At 40.8% G+C, this 23,629-nt stretch overlaps 1 protein-coding gene across 1 annotated transcript in view; it reads right to left on the reverse strand.

Annotated features, from left to right (window-relative positions):
- Nucleotides 1–898: 898 nt before the first annotated feature.
- Nucleotides 899–23,629, reverse strand: part of LOC126095473 (synaptotagmin-10-like) — a 574,091-nt gene continuing 551,360 nt past the window's right edge. The window contains exons 7-9 of the mRNA XM_049910262.1: nt 22,581–22,752; nt 8,211–8,411; nt 899–1,010 (exon numbers count right to left, since the gene is read on the reverse strand). Coding sequence (XP_049766219.1) covers nt 1,007–1,010; nt 8,211–8,411; nt 22,581–22,752 — 377 coding nt within the window. The 3' untranslated portion in view covers nt 899–1,006. The remainder of the gene's footprint in view (nt 1,011–8,210; nt 8,412–22,580; nt 22,753–23,629) is intronic.

Genomic DNA, 23,629 nt, shown 5'->3' on the forward strand with positions numbered 1-23,629 from the left:
CAGTAAAATATCAGACACATCAGTAACAGCATTTTTGTCCATGTTTTTGTGAATTGCAAATTATGCATTTATCTATGTTTTTAAAAAGAAGTTCCAATCATGATACTTGTGTGCATATTTTACTGTCAATGATCTGAAGGTGTCACATACATATATAAGCTCAAATGCATTTTTAAACATCGACCATGAAGAATTGCTCATTCCAGAAGATCATTTAAGAGGAAAACATTCATCCCTATATACTTGTGACGCATAAAGCTGATTTGAACACACAGTTTCATACACTAATTGTGAGGAAATAAATATTCTTTTACAAAATTAAAGTCTTATTTACAATACTATCTGATGGCTTATAATTTATCCCAGTAGCATTATTTGTCACAGGTAAAGGTCTATCCATGCAATCAACAACATAAACCCTTTGTTTTTTCCTTAATATTATGTTACTTTTTATGCATGTTGTAGATTTTATGCTTAGCAAAATTCTTTTACTTGTTAATATCTTTTTAGTTAACACACAGAAGTGACAAAGAATGCATATAAGTTCAAAATGCTACACACCGAAAAAGCTTCTTGTAATTCAAATATACATTGTGCTTCATGATAGTCTTCACACATTCTGTTTAAATTTTCTTACAGAATATTCAGATATGATCTTTCTCATATAAAAAGAATTTCTAGTTCTAAAGCATTTTTTCTCTTAGCTAAGTGTATATTTCATACTTACAGAGTTTTTCACACTACTGTATTACATTCTTTTCTACATCACAGAAATAGTTTGTTAATATATATATATATGGAAATAATTACTTTTATGGACAGTAGGAGGTACACAGAGCTGCATTAGAGACATATCTTTTTGATTCCATCAGAACATACAGTGCAGATACCTAAGTTTTTATTTCAGTATCATGTATCCAATTACCTTCTTCAGGAAATGTACCTCTTTTGAGCAAACCTCCATCCAGTTTTCCTCTGTGCCATGTTTATTTTAGTGACTTTCTCTTCATCTGGAAAGAGATAAAGATTACATGAGTTGAAGTACTTCAGGTACTAGTAATGTACAGTGTCACTTTTCGATGCATGCTATAATGAGACTACATCAGTGCGATTCTGGAGTGTAGTAGATGGTGATATAGCTGTAATCAGTTGTACAACATGATATGCCTTTTTGCTATTATAATATTTTGTAATATTGGTAATGTATATTTTTGTCAATATGAGATTATTGGTTTATATTGATTTTGGGGATCCATATTTTTATGTAATGTTTATTTACCTCCTTTTATTACAAGAGAGTATCCAAAACTAATTGATTGTTCAAAACTTAACAAAATTCAATCACTATCTGAAGTAAAATATTCTACTTGAGTAGCAACTGTGAACAAAAATCGGTATGTATCTCTGTGAGTTGTTGATGGAAAGTTTTTGTAACTTTGGTTTATGTTTTCTCTGTGTAGCAATAGCTGAGAGTTGGGTGTGAGATGTGATGGAGAGAAGCTGAAATGTAACTCATCTCTGATGTACCCTTGTGGGTCATATTGTTAATATTTTATGAAGTGAGAAAAAGTTGTTTTGTGGTTAATCAGATATGATGAATAAGTAAAAAAGTAACTTTATAAGGTTTTTCATTTTAACTAAGTTACATTTAACACCTGTTTATGCTGATTTGAGTACAAGACAGAAAGGCATTATTGATGGCTTACTGAATGGAGGAATTATACCACAATACCGACAGCAAGAAGAAGATTAACATTGACTTTTCACAATGAGCAGTGTTAATGAATTAGTTCTTGGACCCATGCCTTGCAATTGATCTTACTCATTTCTTTGTTTGCTAACTGTCAACAGAATTATAACTGTAGTTTTGTTACATCAGTTATTTAACATCATTTCAATTATAGGCAGAACAGGCTTCCATTAGAATGCGAAAACTTCGTCTGCAGAAAGCACAGATAATTCGCTTATGAAATTTCCTCTTGCATTTTTTTGTTTCCTGAGTCGAAACAAGGCCCCGGGAGTAGACAACATTCCATTAGAACTACTGACGGCCTTGGGAGAGCCAGTCCTGACAAAACTCTACCATCTGGTGAGCAAGATGTATGAGACAGGCGAAATACCCTCTGACTTCAAGAAGAATATAATAATTCCAATCCCAAAGAAAGCAGGTGTTGACAGATGTGAAAATTACCGAACTTTCAGTTTAATAAGTCACAGCTGCAAAATACTAACGCGAATTCTTTGCAGACGAATGGAAAAACTGGTAGAAGCTGACCTCGGGGATGATCAGTTTAGATTCCGTAGAAATGTTGGAACACGTGAGGCAACACTGACCTTACGACTTATCTTAAAAGAAAGATTAAGGAAAGGCAAACCTACGTTTCTAGCATTCTAGACTTAGAGAAAGCTTTTGACAATGTTGACTGGAATACTCTTTTTCAAATTCTAAAGGTGGCAGGGGTAAAATACAGGGAGCGAAAGGCTATTTACAATTTGCACAGAAACCAGATGGCAGTTATAAGAGTCGAGTGGTATGAAACGGAAGCAGTGGTTGGGAAGGGAGTGAGACAGGGTTGTAGTCTATCCCCAATGTTATTCAATCTGTATATTGAGCAAGCAATAAAGAGAACAAAAGAAAAATTCGGAGTAGGTATTAAAATCCATAGAGAAGAAATAAAAACCTTGAGGTTCGACGATGACATTGTAATTCTGTCAGAGACAGCAAAGGACTTGGAAGAGCAGTTGAACGGAATGGACAGTGTCTTGAAAGGTGGATATAAGATAAACATCAACAAAAGCAAATCGAGGATAATGGAATGTGGTCGAATTAAGTCGGGTGATGCTGAGGGAATTAGATTAGGAAATGAGACACTTAAAGTAGTAAGGAGTTTTGCTATTTGGGGAGCAAAATAACTGATGATGGTCGAAGTAGAGAAGATATAAAATGTAGACTGGCAATGGCAAGGAAAGCGTTTCTGAAGAAGAGAAATTTTTGAACATCGAGTATAGATTTAAGTGTTAGGAAGTCGTTTCTGAAAGTATTTGTATGGAGTGTAGCCATGTATGGAAGTGAAACATGGATGATAAATAGTTTGGACAAGAAGAGAATAGAAGCTTTTGAAATGTGGTGCTACAGAAGAATGCTGAAGATTAGATGGGTGTATCACATAACTAATGAGGAAGTATTGAATAGGATTGGGGAGAAGAGGTGTATGTGGCACAACTTGACAAAAAGAAGGGACCGGTTAGTAGGACATGTTCTGAGGCATCAAGGGATCACAAATTTAGCATTGGAGGGCAGCGTGGACGGTTAAAATCATAGAGGGAGACCAAGAGGTGAATACACTGAGCAGATTCAGAAGGATGTGGGTTGCAGTAAGTACTGGGAGATGAAGAAGGTTCCACAGGATAGGCTAGCATGGAGAGCTGCATCAAACCAGTCTCAGGACTGAAGACCACAACAACAACAACAACAACATGATTTAACAAAATTAATGTCAAAGTATTTTGTTTATAGAAATGAGTTTTCAGAAACAGGCATTGTCCAAAAGAGTCAGCTGTGAGTGGATATTTCAATAAGCAGTTCCACAGAAGTCTTCCTGGATCACATTGACAATACACAGCAGATACTTAACAGATGTGGCAATGGAATGGATGGTTTTGCAACCCTGGAAATAGTACATTATATTAGGAATCAAAAATGGGAGCGGTGCCATCTGGACAACAAACCTTCACCATTGACCCTGATATCAATGTTCAGCTGAGATGGTGTTGTGTACCGGTCAACAAAGTGCTGTTACCATGAAGGTGTTTTACAAAAATGATGACAGCTATGTGGCCATGTAGCACGTATTTTGTGTTCATTACAATTTGATACATCACGCCGAGTACCATCAACACATGCTGTTGAATTGTGGGTACAGAACTTATAGGAAATGGGTGGATGTGCAAAATGTGTGCACATGAGAGAATATTACAGGAGTTGAAGAAGCCTTCAGGCAAAGTCCCTCCCATACATCCTGCATACAAGAATGCACTGCAACTTGAAATATCGGATCACAGTGTACAGAGAATATTGCACGAAGAACTGCAATGCCACCCATAAAATATTCAGATAGTGCAAAAACTGAATCCAGACGACTTCGCTTGGTTTACAACTGAAACATTTTTTGCATTTTGTGACCAGTGTGCTGTTTATACCAAGCAATTCCACTGAATCTTTATAATGTGATTGTTTCGCGTATGAATTTGTTGGTGTAATGTTGTTCCGACTTTTGTTCATGAGCTACAATAAACTAGTGACAGTCCTATAAATATTGGTATGTGTGAAAACTGGTATACAGGGTTATTACAAATGATTTAAGCGATTTCACAGCTCTACAATAACTTTATTATTTGAGATATTTTCAAAATGCTTTGCACACACATACAAAAACTGAAAAAGTTTTTTTAGGCATTCACAAATGTTCGATATGTGCCCCTTTAGTGATTCGGCAGACATCAAGCCGATAATCAAGTTCCTCCCACACTCGGCGCAGCATGTCCCCATCAATGAGTTTGAAAGCATCGTTGATGCGAGCTCGCAGTTCTGGCACGTTTCTTGGTAGAGGAGCTTTAAACACTGAATTTTTCACATAACCCCACAGAAAGAAATCGCATGGGGTTAAGTTGGGAGAGCGTGGACGCCATGACATGAATTGCTGATCATGATCTCCACCACGACCGATCCATCGGTTTTCCAATCTCCTGTTTAAGAAATGCCGAACATCATGATGGAAGTGCGGTAGAGCACCACCCTGTTGAAAGATGAAGTTGGCGCTGTTGGTCTCCAGTTGTGGCATGAGCCAATTTTCCAGCATGCTCAGATACACGTGTCCTGTAACGTTTTTTTCGCAGAAGAAAAAGGGGCCGTAAACTTTAAACCGTGAGATTGCACAAAACACGTTAACTTTTGGTGAATTGCGAATTTGCTGCATGAATGCGTGAGGATTCTCTACCGCCCAGATTCACACATTGTGTCTGTTCACTTCACCATTAGGATAAAATGTTGCTTCATCACTGAAAACAAGTTTCGCACTGAACGCATCCTCTTCTATGAGCTGTTGCAACCACACCGAAAATTCAAAGCGTTTGACTTTGCCATCAGGTGTCAGGGCTTGTAGCAATTGTAAACGGTAAGGCTTCTGCTTTAGCCTTTTCCGTAAGATTTTCCAAACCGTCGGCTGTGGTACGTTTAGCTCCCTGCTTGCTTTATTCGTCGACTTCCGCGGGCTACGCATGAAACTTGCCCGCACGCGTTCAACCGTTTCTTCGCTCACTGCAGGCCGACCTGTTGATTTCCCCTTACAGAGGCATCCAGAAGCTTTAAACTGCGCATACCATCGCCGAATGGAGTTAGCAGTTGGTGGATCTTTGTTGAACTTTGTCCTGAAGTGTCGTTGCACTGTTATGACTGACTGATGTGAGTGCATTTCAAGCACGACATACGCTTTCTCGGCTCCTGTCGCCATTTTGTCTCACTGCGCTCTAGAGCGCTCTGGCGGCAGAAACCTGAAGTGCGGCTTCAGCCGAACAAAACTTTATGAGTTTTTCTATGTATCTGTAGTGTGTCGTGACCATATGTCAATGAATGGAGCTACAGTGAATTTATGAAATTGCTTCAATCATTTGTAATAGCCCTGTATAATGTTTAGATTCCTTTCAGCATTCTCTCTACATCATTTGCTTTATTATACACACTGAAAAGTCACCCTGTATGTAGAAATGAAGAAATGCTGTGGAGTCGACGAAAATTAAAATTGTTAGTACTCCGTGAAATTCCATTTTAGGAATTACATTATCCACTCTTACCAAGAAGATTATTCACATGTCTTGAAAAAACACTGCTTAAAACAATAACAGTAAAGTCAAGACACATCCTGAGGTTAACATTATGACTGGATCAGTTTGCCCAATTCTGCACTGATCAAGGAAACGTTTGTGTCACTCTCATCATTTAAATAGTTTTTCTTCTGTTTTTAATCAGTATTTAAATCAGAAACTTCTCTCTTAACACTCTTTTGACTATGGAAAATAGCTGTCTACAATTACCTTTGCAACTGAGGTAAAAGAAAAACACCATCCTGAGTGCAATTCATTAGAGCATACCACATTTGCAACTTTGAACAGGACAGGGCAGTTGACAGAGAATCCTGTTATGACTTACTGGCAACCAAAAGACCCAAAAATTGTGGTACTTTTGCAGATTTTTGCCTGTGACCTACATTCTCTGTGATCTACAACTGGAAGAACTTAGATCTTTCTTGCAGAGCATTAAATTTCTTACAATTTACGTTGTTAACACACTGCCTGCCTCGAGACTACTAGGAGCCACAGCTGACCCTCACTTGTGCCTGACACTGTGTGCCCACTGGCCTGGTGGTGAAACATCCATCATTGTGCATGCAGCAGTCAACATGTTTAACATTTTTTTACACAGATACAGTCAAAAGATACAGAGCTTCAGAGGAATAACAGAATTCTCAGAGTATCTAAAAAACTGCAAAAAATGCAGGTTTTAGTGTTACAATTTTAATTTTACATTTTTTTTTTTTTTTTGTGAAAACAAAGTGGTATAGGCTTCTGATGGTCTATGTTTGTCAAATCAAAAGATGCTACCTCCTCTTCCCCTCCATGCCCTAACAACAGAGTGTTTATTTCTACTGGGGTTGGAGAGTTAGGAGGCCAGATGCTGATGCATGAGCACAATGCACCCTTGTGAAGACCTCCCCACACAGTGGATAACCTCCAGAGGACAGTTGCTTAAATGTAGGTTTGAGCAGCCATATCTCGACAGCCTTGTGGACAGCATTCCAAGGAATATTCATCCATGTTGCAATGCATAGGCTGGAGCATCATGGTGTCGAATGGTACCAAGAAGCAGATTTTGATTTAAAAGATATGCACTTTCTAACAGTTTAGTTTTATTTTGTTTATTCTTTTGTTTTGTTGCCTTTCATAGTAAAGTTGTTTTTTTCATAAGACTTTTTCTTTCATTCCTTTTCACCCCTGAGTGTTAGCCTGTTTATGTTCACAGGTATGCATGTAGTGCAATTTTTTGTAATTTTCTTTGCAATAAAACAAGGAAAATGTATATTTTTTTGCTTAATAAGTGAAAACAAGTTTCAATTTATTGACTTGTTCTATACCACTGTAATCATTTCATTTAGAATCTGTGCAATGGACATTAAATCATTAATGCATGTGGAAAATATGTATTCCACAATAAGTTTTTCAGATGCATTCTGCATCTACGAGGACCTCCTCAAGATGAGTCTATGGAACAAATAATGTGTCTGATGTAATTCACGGTAAGACTATTCTGGTGACAGAATGTCTTGTTACCGTACAACTGATAATTTTAACATATCACAAATACTGGAATTCTACAAGCAATCAGTCCTGGTGGTTATTTTCACTTAAGCAGTGGTGATGCACTGTCTTAGCCGAATGATTTACCACAATTTGTCACAAGGTTAACCATTGATAAGGCAGAAGCTGATCAGTCAGAATGTGAGGTACCAAATTCCATTGGAGTATTTAAAGCTGTAATTTCATGACAATTTAGAATAGTATTATCTATCAACATTTACAGCAAGGGTTGCTGAAAACGTATGAGATTGCATCTCAAGGACATGGCTTTTCAGCTTGCTACAGTGTGCACAATGTAAATGTAAATGGTTCAGAGCCTTCATAAAAGAAGTTTTGTCTAGCATGTGCTTTTTATTCACAGAATGGTGTCACAATAGCTAATGACATCAGGAAGAGGAATTTCATTTTTGGAGTTATGTTTATACTCTGATGAGTCAGTTCAGTGTTGGATTTGACAGCTGATAGTTTTTCATTTGGAGAAAGGAGTACAGAATATTAGGATAAGTTAACTTTATCCACAGAGCATCACAATATTAAGCAGCTGACTAATGATGAGGGTGGGAATCAACAACTATAGGTGCACAGACCCTCCCTGTCAGAATATCTTTTAAAAAAATTGCTACCAGATTCCAAGTATAACATAAAAATGGAGGGATCTATCTGAAGCTGAACTGTGAATATGTCAGGGTTAAAATAAATACAACCAGTAACTGTATAAAATTAGTCTCGCTCAATTTATATCTATACTCAAATACTTGGCTGATTCTGGACAAGAATGTTCTACATATACTTGCAGTTACCTGCTGTTGAGACAGCTGAAACTTGCTGGCAATGGGTGTGGTCCAGTAGAAGGAATCTGGCCAGGAACAGAATCAAGCAGTGGGTACCACTGAGCTACAGGCTTTCGTGGGTTGTCAAGCATCTCCAGCCAGTGGTCACGACCAACACCGATAAAGCTTGCACCAATTGCTGTACAACCCATGAGTTCATTTGGTCCAATCCTGTTGGAAAAATAATTAGAATTTTTATATTTTAAATTGACATTGTAAGTGTGATAAAAATGTAAAATATTATGAGTGAGGACACTGATATTATTCACGATTATATTTGTGATTGTAACTATTAACAAAAATAATAAAATGAACATACACTGCTTAGTCAAGACATTATGACCACCTGTTTAGTACCATGTTGTTCCATTTTTCAAACACAGTGCAACAGAGATTCTGCTTGGCATGGATTCTAAAAGTCCTTTACAAAATTCCAGGAGTATGTGGCACCAGATGTCTAAGCACATATCAAGAAATTCGCACAGATTACAGCATGATGGTTTACAGGTGCACAGCTGGCACTCAATATGTATTCCGATGGGTACAGAGCAGGCACATATTCTGGCCGAGACATCAGTGTAGTTCACAATAATGCTTCTCAAACCACTGTAGTAGGATTCTGACCTTGCAACAGGACAGTTATCCTGCTGGGAGGTGTCATCACCACAGGCAAAAACTCAAGCACGAAGCATTGCAGATGGTCCACAATAATCTATATGTAGTTCATGATGCCTTCGATTACCACCATACAGGGTGTCCAAAAAGACTTCCCCTGATTACATAAATTGATAACTCAGGCTAGAAGTAAGATACAAATATGAAACTTGTGTCAAATTGTTTACAACTATCAAAGTTTTTTATCTGTTTTAGGTTCGCAGTACGTAAGTAGTGGATGAGGTTCAGTGCCCAAGAAGCCATGTTAACCAATCAGGAAAAGGCACAGTGTGTCCTGTGGTATGAGACATGATCACCAAGCACAGTGCAGAGACACTTCCAGACAACATTTGGAAGGAATCCACCTGATGTCAAGAGCATTAAAGCCTGGTATGAGAAGTTCAAGAACACAGGATCGGTTGCTGACCTTCCAAGGTCTGGTCGACCTAAAACCTCAGCAGACAGGGTGGAAGCTGTAAGGCAGTCTTTTCTGTTAAGTCCGAAGAAATCGGTGCGCAGGGCCTCACGTGAATTACAGATGTCAGAAAGCTCTCTCCATGACATTTTATACAAACGTTTATTGTTCCGTGCATACAAAGTGCAAATTGTTCAGGCCTTGTTGCCCAATGACAGTACACGTCGATATGACTTTGCGGTCGAAATGCTATCACGTATTGAAGACGATGATGGTTATCTCAGACGAATTGCATTTTCTGACAAAGCGACCTTTTTTGTCAGTGGAGTAGTGAATTGCCATAATGTATGCATTTGGGGTTCACAATCCCCTGGCGAGGTCATGGAGTTCACCAAAGGCAGTCCAAAGGTGAACGTTTGGTGCGCGCTATTGCACGATCGAATTATTGGTCCATTCTTCTTCGCTGAGGCTACCATCACATCTGCAGTGTATCTGGACATGTTGCAACTGTATGCTGTGCCTCAGCTGCTTTAGTATCACCCTAATGTCTTGTTTCAACAAGACAGTGCATCGCCTCATTGGGGTTTGGACATCCGTGCCTATCTCGATATGATCTTTCCTGGGTGATGGATTGGTCGTGATGGGCCAACGGTTTGGCCTCCACGCTCTCCTGACATAACCCCATTAGACTTCTTTTTATGGGATTATGTCAAGGACGAGGTCTATCAAACACGTGTACCAGATCTTGAAACCCTGCGGCAACAGATAACCACAGTCGTTGAATTGATCCCTCCAGTGATGTTGGCTAATGTGTGCACGGAAATTGAATATCGCCTAGATGTGCTACGTCCTACCAAGGGTGCTCATGTGGAAGTTTACTGATGTGTGAAAAAAATTTTGATAGTTTGTAAACAATTAGACACCAGTTTCATATTTGTATCTTACTTCTAGCTTGAGTTATCAATTTATGTAATCAGGGAAAGACTTTTCGGACACCCTGTATATCCCATGGAAGCACTACTAAATGTTCCTCAAAGCATAAAACTGCCATCACTGGCTTGCATCTGTGGCTCAGTGCATGTTTTGTGCAGCCATTCGCCTGTGTGACGGGGTGTAAGGACACAACCATTGACCTGGTGTTACGAGGAATGCGATTCATTCGACAGGCAATATGTTTCTACTGACCCACAGTGAAAACTCAGTGATGCCGTGCCCACCGCAGTCATAACTGATGGTGGCATTGGGTCAACACAAGAGCACATGGGGTCATGTGATGTGGAACTCTAGGTTCAACAATGGCCTTTGAATGTTGTATTCCAAAACACTTGTGCCTGCACCAGTATTGTACTCTGTCTTCAGATCTGCCACAGGTGGCTGCCTATCCTGGATTACATCATTTTGGTAAAAGCATGGCTTAATTTCTTTCACCTCCCAGGGATTGTCTTTTTAAACTCACTGGAACAAGTCAACATCAGAGAATTAAAATGGTACACGTCTATCAAATCACAACATATCTGTATTTTGAAGATGTATGGTTTGTGTTCATTACATGAATTAAGAGAAACCATCAACATGCTTGTGGAGGTGGGTGTCCCTCCACTGCGGTACAGCGCCAACGTTTGCTGGCCGCTTATGCTACGCATGTTTGTAGCTTGCCCGGGTATCCTAACTATTGTCTTCTATTCCCACAGTCGCACATCTGTCTCCCAGAACATCGGCCCCGGTCGGGTTGTACGATCGCGGTCCGCATCAGAGAATTTCTCTCCGGGCTTGGGGTTTTCCCTTTTCCACCTCCTTTCCGGGCCCCTCTGCGTGCACCCGCGTGGTGTGTGCCCTTTCCTTGCCTTCGGCTCTAATTGGCACAGGGCCTGAAGGACTCAGTCCTTCCGGAGGCCTTCCGCCGCCGCTTTTATTCCATCCTAGCCATGTATCAGGGCTCTGGCGTTTTTTACACTGACAGTTCGATGGTTGCTGGTCGTGTCAACCTGCTCTAACTCTAGGGGACCATTACGAACAACGATCCTTGCCGGCTGGCTGCAGCGTTTTCACTGCTGAGCTGGTCGCCATCCTTCGTGTCCTAGAGTATATCCGCTCCTGCTCAGGTGAGTCCTTCGTTATCTGTAGCGACTCCCTGAGCAGTTTACGAGCTATCGACCAATGTTTCCCTCGCTCTCGTCTGGTGATGGCTGTCCAGGAGTCCCTCCATGCTCTTGTCCGTTGCGGACGCTCTGTGGTATTCGTGTGGACCCCAGACCATGTTGGGATACCTGGAAATGAACATGTAGACCGCCTGGCGAAAGAGGCCACCAGTAAACCATCTCTGGACATTGGCCTCCTGGAGACTGATTTGCGGGCAGTCTTACGCCGCGCATTTCTCACGCTTTGGGATGCTGAATGGCGCGATCTAACCACACGTCATAAACTCCGTGCTGTCAAGGAGACGACAGCTGTGTGGCGATCATCCATGCGAGCCATTCGCAGGGACTCAGTCGTCCTGTGTCGGCTCGCATTGGACACACCCGGCTGACGCATGGATTTTTACTGAGCCGTGGGGACCCGCCTCTCTGTCGCTGCGGGGCGGTTTTGACGGTGGTGCACATTTTATTGTCCTGTCCGCTTTTAGCTGTGCTCAGGCAGAAATTTGCGCTGCCTGATACCCTCCCTGCCCTTTTAACTGATGAACCTGCTATGGCAGGCTTAGTATTGCGTTTTATTCGGGCAGGGGGCTTTTATCAACTAATCTAAGTGCTTGTCTTTCTGTGTTGATTCTGGCCTATGGCCTCCTATTTTAGTCTGAATTTTTAGTGTGTTTCTCAGTGGTTGGCTTTTCCTTTTTTGTCTCTATGGTCGGCCAACCACTGTCACACTCTGTGTGATTTTAATTCGTTTTATCTGATCTCTCTCTGAGTCTTTCTTGTCCTATGTCGTCTGCCGACTTTTCTGTTGTTCGTTTTTTATTCTCTGTGGGTGTTTTTAGTTTTTGGAAAAAGGGACCGATGACCGTAGCAGTCTGGTCCCTTTAACCCCACAAACCAACCAAGAAACCATCAACATCAACCGCATTCATGCTTTGAAATAAGCCAACAAGTGCAAATTTGTGCCTGATTGGGACTCGAATCCAGATTTTCTGCTTAACACAAACAGTCGCCTTGACCACCTTGGCTGTCCTGGCACACTTCTCATCCGACCCAAATTCCCATCCTGTCGCATGCAAGTAGCGTCCCTGCCCATTCTCTACCTGATGGAAACTCTCCATGGTTCCCACATGACTTTGGACGTAATGTGAGAATGGACAGGGACACTATTTGCATACGACAGAATGGAAATTTGTGTCGGATGGGAAGCTTGCCAGGATAGCCGAGGCAGTCAAGGTGACCGTTTACGTTAAGTGGGGAATCCAGGTTTGAGTCCTGGCCTGGCACAAATTTTCGCTTGCCATGTTTGGATTTATTTCAAAACCCAAATGTGGCTGCTGTTGTTGGTTCCCTTTAATTCATAGTATATGTCAGTAACCTTCGTGTCGACTGTCTTTTGTTTACAACTGCCAGCAACCTTGACATTCTGTAAGTTGAGTCGGTGTAAGCACAGGCACTGACTCCATGAGTCTGAGGGAGCCCTAGCCCCCCCAACCCCCCCATCCCCCCCAATAACTTAAGAAAATTAATAGTTATATTATGCTTTGTAAAATCACAAAATTATGTTGGAATTTTTTATTTTCCTTGTTTGACGATACTTACCTTTGAAAATACATAACAGTAATGAGTTAAAACAAATAATTATTAAGGTAGTAAGCAAAAAGATGGTTCAAATGGCTCTGAGCACTATGGGACTTAAAAATACGAGGTCATCAGTCCCCTAGAACTTAAACCTAACTAACCTAAGGCCATCACACGCATCCATGCCCGAGGCAGGATTCGAACCTGCGACCGTAGTGGTCACGCGGTTCCAGACTGAAGCGCCTAGAACCGCTTGGCCACACTGGCCGGCGGTAGTAAGCAGGTTAACTGAAAACGAGTGGTGTACATCATGATAGTGTTACGGTGCTGTGGGCACACTTAGAATTTGTCTCGGGGCGCGAACCTTCGGGTAAAGTCTGGCGCCACAGCCACGGAGACATCGAGGACTGGAGCAGAAGCGCCTGGAACCCTCCGCCTCGCGTCGCCTTGATGCTTTGGGACATTATGACGCTGCGGCTATATAAAGCCCACCCTGCTGTCACAGTCATTCAGTGTGGACAGTTTCATTCAGTGCATGCTGCAGACGCCTTTAGTGTTCCGACTTTAGTGTCTAGTGGACTATTTTACATGACTATATTTTATTCGTTTACTTTACGCTCTTAGTGTATTGTGAATTAAGTTTGTATTGGATAAATTTGTTACCAAAAAGGCGCACTTGGAAGTTGATGATACTGCAAGTCAACCTCCAACAATTACTGTGTTATCAATTGATTCGTTGTTTTCAGGCGAGAACAGTTCACAGCCGAAACCTGGACAATCCGGTATGGGAAGATCATTTCAGAAGTCTTGGTTGATCAAATATACATGGCTAGAATATGAAGCATCTACCGAAAAAGTTTTTTTGCAAAACCTGCAAAGAGGCAGATGCTAAAAATCTATTACAATTTTGTTAAAAGGATGAAGATGCATGTAATTCCGTAGGATTTTCTAACTGAAAAAGGGCTTTGGATAAATTTCATCTTCATGAAAATATGCTTACCGGTATGCATAAAGAAGGTGTTCTGAAACTAAATTTTATTGCTAACCGAAGTGTGGCCTCTCAGTTGAATGAACAGTTAGATAGTGATATGAAGAAAGGCCGTTTAGCTCTTGAGACAATTTTTACTACCGTGCAATTTCTATGCCGACAAGGACTAGCAATTAGAGGGCACTAAGATGTAAACTCAAATTCTTTTCAATTGTTGGAATTCCGAAAGAATGACTTACCTGAGTTTAAAGATTGGTTAGGGCGTTTGGGGTATAAATGGACGTCGCACGATATTCAAAACGAGATCATTTATCTACTAGGAAAGTCCGTGTTGAGAAAGGTATTGGCTTCAGTCAAGAAGACCGACCATTTTTCTATTATGGTTGACGAAACAAGTGATTCTTCGATTCACAAACAAGCGTCATTTTGTATTCTTACTATCGATGATTCCATAATCTTCAACGAAGACTTTATCGGCTTATACGAGACCCCCAACACTGAATCACAAACTCTGTTTAGTATTTTAAAAGATGTTTTTGCTCATCTCGATTTGTCAATGGATAACTTAAGAGGACAGTGCTGTAATGGTGCCTCGAATATGAGACGTAAGTTCAAAGGACTAAATAAGTTAGTTTTGGATATACAACCAAAAGCACGTTATGTGCATTGCACTGCTCACGCGTCAGACTTCCGACTCTTCCTGAGGCTAGATGTGAATCTGGGTGTCATGTAAAGTCTTGGCTAGCAAAGGTGTTATTATCGTGCAATTGATACATAGACAGAAAAGAAGCGTTAAAGTGTAAATGAAGATAATATTGTATTATGAAGATGTTTTTCTTATTTCAGCTTAGGCTGTTTGTTTTTGATTGATTGTGTTTGAAATAATTTATTCTTTCTTTGTTGAGCTTCTGAAGTAGGAATTCAGTTAAAAGTAGGAGCTCAGTCAAAACTGACTATAAATATACGAGTGGCCACCACAACTGACTGGTCACGTGACACTGACTTTCGTCAGAATTCAATAACAGATGTTTATCGTTTTAAGTTAATATGATATGCTGAAAGCGTAATAAAATTTAAAGGGAAATCATCATTCCATTGTTGAAAAGTTTCCAGCTCCAGGCTGCATATGTTTGGAACATAAGCCTCGTCATGTAGTCCTTTTTTGTCACCGTCTTTCTGTGTCTCTCTGGTCCAGTTCTCGCCTCTGTTTTCTACACACTCCACATCTTTCAATCATCTGTCCCTTAAGTCTTCCTCTTGGTCGTTCCCTTCGCATCTCCATTTCATGTATCTTCTTGAGAATCCTCTTGCTTTCCATTCTCTTTACCATCTTAGTCTCGATGTATCTATCCTGCTCTGCAAAGTTTTCTCTTTCACTGTTTCCCTTACCCTTTCATTCCTCATCCTATCTCCCTTTGTTACTCCTATTCTACTTCTGAGGGACATATTTAAATATTTAGACAATATTGTTTAATTTGGTTACAGGGAAATAATCAGTAGCTGTAGAATGAAAGAAAAGGAGCAGCAATTGGAAACGTTCTTACAAGGGAAGTGTCTCGGGTCGAACAGGAATTAGGTGTTTCAACTCTACTTAGAAGCTGTACGTAGCACTGAGATTAGGATGGTGAAAGAATTCCATTGGTTTACTCGTAATTTTCGACTATCGTACTTTGAAAATGTACATGAGGCTCCTCAACAAAATTCATGAAACAGCATGCAGAATCACAATAGTCACATTTGGCGAAAACAGTATCTGGACAGTCCTCACAATCTCATTCTTCAAACGCCACTTGAATCACATTTCTGAATTCAGCAACATGTGCGGAAGTATTGTACCCAGCCGCTTGCCAGGAATACTGAAGCATAAGCTGATACACTGGAGCAGACAGCTGGTTATGAGTAATAGAGTGCATTTTCATTACGAAAATTCTGTTTCCTAATTTAGTGTCGAAATCACTGTAGAGAATCCTTACAGAGTCTGTTGTACTTCTTACACATATTTTGTAATGCCCGACGAGATATACATCCAAGGCCTGTACGTATTTTATTGAATTTCCGCCGAATGAGCATGCATTCAGTGTCTTTACCCGCAAATGAATCATTTACTACAGTTTTGTCCTTGTGAGTACTCCCAGAATCACAAAGTATTATAGACTTCTGGTTATTTGCGACATTAACAACATTCACGAAAAAGGATATCAAATGGTCTTTTGACGTGTTTCCCCACATTTGCTAGCCTCAAAATTTATATATTTCGTGGAAGATTGTCTTCAGTAGGTTTTTTAACTTTCGGACCGAAATTTTCTTCCAGAAGACAAATATTCAGTTCTTTTGTTTGGTCTCCACTCATTGAAAGTCCAATATCTATTGTATAACTATGGATTGTGTTGTGTGGAGACTGGACCAAGGCAGCTGTTGATTTCTCTCCATTTCTAGAAAACGTCGTACCAGAAGACAGTTTATAATTAAATCCACTATGATCAGTGTTCCAAATGAAGTGTCGCTGTATCTGGAAACATGCTGTTTTCTGGTTTACTTCTTCGACAAAATGCATCCCAGACTGGCTAATATCTTGCTCTTCCTGTATATCTCTGGCTGTCATGAAAGTAGTGGTGTGTTTAGGGCACATTCTGTATTATTTATTGATATGTGCTATGAAAGCTGCAGAATATTTAGACTTTTGTGCCCAGTTTCTGTTGTTTTTTTTTTTTCTTTTTTGTATTGCCCAAAATTTTAGGTGCCAGTAATGGACACACTTTACTTCATAACTTACTATGTCAAATTGGGACAGAACGTGTTTTTTTTTAATCTCCAGTTCTTTGATTGCCTTGTTTCCTCGAAATGGATGTCTTTTTTCTCTCCACATAACTAAATGTTACTTTGATGTTCAATGTGTATTTTATAGATGGATATCTCTTCAACAACGACCTGTAGGTCGCAGTTTTACGTGGAGGTGTGTGATAATCATCATAAAAACGTTCAAGACCTTCTTCCGAAAATCCTGTTAAAATACTAAAAGTGTTTGGATTTCTTTTCTGGTGAACGTTCAAATCAGCAGAACTGTTAGCTTCTTTTTGATGAGTACTGTTTCCGCCGCTGCGGCTAGCACTAGAATCTTGGGCTCTTATTAGTCGCGTTATCGTCTATAAAGCTATTTTCTTCGTCCGCTATCCTATCCGTTGTAACTTCAGTTGAGAACTCAAATGAATATTCATGTTTCTGAATAATCAGATCCTTCACAAACATTGCGTCAGTGTGATCATTCTGTCCTATACCGTCTTTCGTTGGATAACGCCTTCTTAATTTGGATGCCACGATATTTAAAACGTTACAAACATTAATGGTTTCGTTCATTTTTGCTGTACCTGTCTGATAATGCAGTATCCGCTAAAAACGTAGATACTACTTTTTTGTTTTAAACAAAAATAGCTTACGACGATCCCCAGATATTTCCTGATGGTTACATGTGTTGATTAATCTAGCAATAAACTGTATTTTTGGTCACCTATGTATGTATGTCAGTTCAGAATTCGTTCTTGAAATGATGTGCTAGAATATAGTTTATTTGCTCTGTGCATTTGGTTCTACGTAATTTTATGTCGTTTGTCGACTTCGAATCCTTAAAGCAGTTTTTACACACATCAGTCAAGTGACCGATGTTGGAAATTGAGCTATATTCAGCAATGTAAAGCTAAAGTACACTAAGCTCTTGCACAAGAATTACATGTTTTCACTGGGACTGGTCACATGTCAATTGCTTATTTTGAGAAATCAGTTCATAGGGGTGTAAAAGTGTTTTGAGGTAGAATATGTACTCGTAGAATATTACCCTGTAGAGTAATCTTTTAATTTCCCTCCCCAGAAAGGGAATTATGGAAGTAAAGGACTGCTGATATTTATTAGGAACAGAAAATTAGCACAAAACTGAGGATGCAGCGGTGGCACATAGCCGAAAGTGAACAGGACCTGCGTTTTCTGCTTCTTCTAAGGTAACTTGTGCTAGGTGTAACTTAAGAAATTGACATAGGCTAAATAAGCAGAAAACATCACAGGTGAACTTGCAAGAGGACTAAATGTCACAGGTGGGAAGCAGAGTCTTCAAGACATATGCATTTTGATAACTGGCAAGCGGAGTAGATAAACACAATAGGTTCACGTAAGGCATAGAAGCGAGAACAAGGGCACAAGGCAGTTTAGAAGAAAAAGTAGCAGCTAATCTCTATGAATGTAAAAGTTGTGTCTAGTAGTGAATATTAAAATGAGTCTAAAATCACTAAAGAGACTCGCGAAACAAATTACAGTCGACGTAATGCATGAGGAAATACGTGCCAGGCACTCGGATATACTCCTTTTTTTCTTTATTGTCATTTTAATATCTTAGACAAGGTAGGCCGGCAGCGGCAAAACTACGCCGCTCTTCGGCCACAGGTAGCACAATTAGTACAGATGAAGACTTAGAAAAACAAAACAAAACGATGGATAAAAAACAGTAGACACACAATGTAAAATACATAGAGCCGTTCAAGGCGAAATGAAAAACGTTCAGCACTGCTACACAAACATAGATGACAGAAACGACACACGTGAACGTCGGAGCATGGACGGTGAAACACTAAGGCAATAACACGACGGCACACAAAAAACCGATGGCGATGATCTCCGGCTCGCCAATGTTCACTGTTTGTGTACGAGTCCGGGGACCTGCCAGAAGGGAAAAGGTGGGGGAGGAGGGAGAGGAGAAGGTGTAGATGCCAGTGGCAGAGGAGAGGGGAGGGGGAGAAAGAAGGTAGGGGGGTAGGGAGAGCCCAGAGAAGAGGAGGGAGGGAAGAAGGGAGGAGGGAGAGAAGGGAGAGAGGGTGCCCTTGGGAAAAACACAGGGGGTCGAAGGGGAGGATCAAAGTTGGTAGGAGGGGTAGATAGAGGGGATCAGGGCATCATGAGGGAGGGGGAATTGGCGGTAACCACCTTAGGTGAGGGTATGGAGAGGGGAGAGATGGAGAACAGGTGGGACATGGGAATACAGGCGTGGCAGCAGACAGGGATGGGAGAGGATGGGAGAGACAAGTAGATGAGGGGGATCAAGTTTGCGGGAGGTGTAGAGCGTCCGTATCTGTTTGAGGAAAAGGAGGAGGTGCGGAAACGGAATGAGGGCATAGAGGATCCACGTGGGGGAGGGGAGACGGATGCGATATGCGAGGCGGAGCGCATGGCGTTCTAGGATTTGAAGCGATTTGTAAAAGGTAGGAGGGGCGGAGATCCTGGCGGGATGGGCATAGCAGAGGATAGGGCGGATGATCGGATATACTCAGTAATCTGTTCCTTTCATACTTAAACAAGTCAGATTATAATTCATTTCTGGTCTGAGAGCATTTTCGATGACAGAATTACGCCTCTGCTACTGTGAACCGCACATATTATATTACTCTAAGATTTTATTATTGTACGTCGAAATTAATAGTAAAAGGGATACAAATGTAAATATATTTTCCAATTAGTGCCAACACTGATGTCCCAAAGCAGCTCCAAGCTGTTTCGCTGCTTGTCTGATCCATTCAGCTGTCACTACAGTATAGTCGCTTGGAGCGCTAGCATCGCTGCAGTTGTCAAAAATTTTATTATTTTGCCCAGTGGAGTTTCGTTACTGTTTGACAGAATGTTCCTGGTACCGGGGATTCCTGTTTTATATGATTTGATGCTGAAATTACCAGTATCAGAAGTTGTTCAAAAATGGTTAAAATCGCTCTAAGCACTATGGGACTTAACATCTGAGGTCATCAGTCCCCTAGACTTAGAACTACTTAAACCTAACTAACCTAAGGGCATCACACACGTCCATGCCCGAGACAGGATTCGAGCCTGCGACCATAGCAGCAGCACAGTTCCGGACTGAAGCGCCTAGAACCGCTCGGCCACAGCGGCCGGCTCATAAGTTGTTGACTGGCTAAGTGCATGAATGTAATAATTATATTTTATTTATTATGTTTGGATAGCCGCACGTTCTTAATTTATTAACGTTGCGTTTGTTTGACCTCCTAAATATTCAGTATTTTTTTCCCGCTAAAACCAGAATTTTACCCACCAACCCTAGAACGGCAACCCTGATGGTAAGCGCGGCGTGAGGAAAGGAGAGAGGGGGGAATGTTTTTCTCTTTATTTTGCATTGCTACCAACCCAGCGGCCACGCACCGATCAGCGCTGCTATGGTACAGATAGAAAGTTCGTTTTCAAATCTGGTGCTTATTTGTAGTAATGAATATGAACTTAAATCAATACATTTGTAATACACCTTAATAAATATACGACAATAGACATTTAAAGCATTTACTAAACCTCTAACTCCGTGTCTCATGGCTCATCGTGGTTTGGTTTTCCTAATTCTTTGGGAAGTAGAAATTATGTGTGTCCCTGTTGGGCAAGCCATAAATTCATCGCCATTCATCGCTAAATGCTTTATTCATTAACATGGGACACACGTTCACCGAGCAACTATAATGCAACTACTTTTGAATGCATTACGGGAACAGCAGTGATCAATGTCTTATAAATAATTACTATTAAAAACAGTCTTGATCACGATTTATTTAACAAGGTGACCGGTTTCGACCACTACTGTGGTCATCTTCAGACCATTGAGTAGGAACCTCTTTCTGTTGGAGAATCAATTCTCTTGTTTCTTTGTGAGCCACTGTCAACATCCTGGGAACCCACCTGGCACCATTGTATGAAGGACGCCAAAGTCTGTGAAAGATGGTGGCAGCTAGACGCCTGTAAATATATGTCCGTCTCTATGCGCTCATGATAAACAGAACGCCCTAGTGATCCATCCCCTTGCCGGCTACCTAAAACATCTAGAAATGGAAGATAGTCATTGTGGTGCGCGTACTGTAAGACCTTCGGTACACACACCATCAGATTATTTGACTTGTCGCTCTAACGAAGTAGGCGAGTGTCAGCAATATGTCTCGTGGTCTTATCGTGGCGTGTTTATCTTCTGCCGTTAGGTCAGACAATAGAAATGCCACTTGCACGCTTAGAGTAGCAGATTGACGATGACCAACTTTAAACAGAACTTGATTAATTTTCACACACATTTATTAAAATAATAATGAGCATAAAAATAATTTAACTTGTTTCTGGATGCTATTTACAATTGACAACTGAAGTTCCTTTGGTCTTGGTACGTTAATCTTATTCTCACATATCTCTGATACTTGACAAAGTGTCCATACATTTCTCTCCATGGCTATGTACAGGAATATGATAATCTTATTAGGCGCAGACTGAAACTTGACTATAGACTGGTACAGACTAATGCAGACTGGTGCAGACAAATGCAGACTGACTAATCGGAGGTCTGTACACTCGTTATAATACCTCGCGCGTTCAGGTATCACTGTGCGAGTGTGATCCGCGAGGAGAAAAGGTTCTACGTTAGCAGCAATCTCATTGGCTACGTTACATATTAATACGCGGATCGGCGGAAGCAGAATTTGGTCCGTCTCTAAGATAGCGCCATCTCGTAGTGCGGAGACGGACGAGCGCTGCGCCTGCGCTGTTGTGCTTAGCGGGGCGCGCTCTAGTGGGAAAATTGTGTACGCGCTGGCTACGCGGAATTATGTACACAACAGTCATCTTTCCCCACCTCCATTATAAACTGAATATTTTGTGAATATCATTTAGGTTTTGTAAAAATCGTGACAGCTCTTCCTCACAAGGGGCTCATACCACAAAAGTGTCGTCTGCATATTTTCGGTTTAATTTCTGCGCACTCGAGTGTCCTCTCTTCAAAGTCTTCCGTAAAAAAAAAAAAAAAAAAAAGTTGGCTACCCGAAGGGGATAGGGGACTACGCATAGGAGCACCGTGAATTTGGTGAATTTGTTCAAAATATTCACTACTGAACAAAAAGTGAGTTGAAAAAAGTGCGTGATTGAACAGAGCTTTTATGTCGGGTTTGAAGTGCAACGAATCATTATAGGGAGCCTTGCGAAGAGTGGAGCAACATCAAAACTTTTTAATAAATTTGATTCAGTGAGTTCTACAGACTTCAACGTATTCCTAAAGTGGGCAGAATTGTGGATACAATGTGAACATTTTCTTCCAAACGGTCCCAGCACCAAAGCAAGATGTTTAGCTAATTCTAAGTCGTAAGCCGGTGCTACAGTATTACTCACAGCTGGCCATAGTAGTAGACCTTCCATGTGGATTTACAGAGCAGTTAGTATTCTATCTTACTACAGCTTATCAGTCTACTGTGATGCTGATCCATACTTCTATGAAGGACCTGATTCATGCTGTTGCTAGACATAGACTTGTGGAACCGACTGACTTTCTGTTCCGGCTTAAGGTGAAAAATGAAGGTAGAAAAGTAAAATCTGTGTTGGGCCTGTTCACTTTGTGTCACAATGCCTTTACAAAATGAATTCTTAAGTCATATATGACAATGGCAACGTCTGAAAAATATTGCTATTTGACATGGTGGTGGAATATTAGTGTCACTGCACGTGTTCTTTGTATTTGAGCAGTCTCTGTTTATATCGGGATGTAAAGGCATTGGAAAGGCACTTACCTGTCATAATCGATGACGTTGACAATGAGGCTCACGTCCTCGATGTTTTCTGCGGGCACATCAAACACCAGAGCCTCGTTGTAGACTGGACACAGCGTTGCCTTTTTGACAGTTGTTTTCTTCTTCTTTATACGTTTCCCTTCGCACAGTAGGTACACTTTGACGTACGGATCTGCAACAAGAGAACGTGTGACTGTATACATCGAATTACTACGGTACACACCAACTGCGTGTGGTCTGCAGTTCGTAATTTATGTTAGGAGTAAGTTTCTTGTTCTGGCGTGTCTATGGTGCTGAGAGAGGCTCTCCAGCCAGAACAGTGGCTCTCCAAAGGGGATTGTCGCTCACTGCTGTTGTTTCATCGTTACAGGAGAGTGCTTTATATTGAGAATTCCTCGAACGTTTTCATCTGCAGAATACTTCGATCTAAGAATATATCTTAGAAGTGATTGTCGAGCAAATGGCAATACTGTCATTGATTTTCTCTTGCCAAACGTCCAGCCTCGGCTTCTACAGGTAAACGTTAACTTTAGTGTGAAGTTCGCTACAGTAACGATATCATGCCGGCGCAGCCTCCACAACATATTGCTGGGAGAGACTTCAAATTTTTTCTGTGGTGGCACAAGTGACTTCAAATGTCTGAGAGGGAAGAACTACGCTAAAATGGCGTTTCAGAGAAATGCAGCATTTGAAAACGTTTCGTCCGAAAATTTGAGAGGAACACATTTCAGGTAATTAATTTAAGAACTATAATAGGAACAAACCCCACAACTTTGATAACGTCACAATTTACTCAATATAAATCCAAGTCTGCACTCAACTACCATCAGTAGTTCACTTACCGCTACGACTTTTGAACGTAGGTCTGAAGACTGTGGCTCTCTGTGAGAGTATAAATGAGGAACGGCCGTTTGTTTCAGTCGTTTCCACCAATGATCTCCGTCGTTCTGTATTACAGTAAGAAATTCAGTCTGTTATTTTTTCTAAGAAGAGGATCTATTTACACTACTGGCCATTAAAATTGCTACACCACGAAGATGACGTGCTAC

Source organism: Schistocerca cancellata, chromosome 8, assembly GCF_023864275.1.
Source record: "Schistocerca cancellata isolate TAMUIC-IGC-003103 chromosome 8, iqSchCanc2.1, whole genome shotgun sequence".
NCBI classification, from domain to species: Eukaryota; Metazoa; Arthropoda; class Insecta; order Orthoptera; family Acrididae; genus Schistocerca; species Schistocerca cancellata.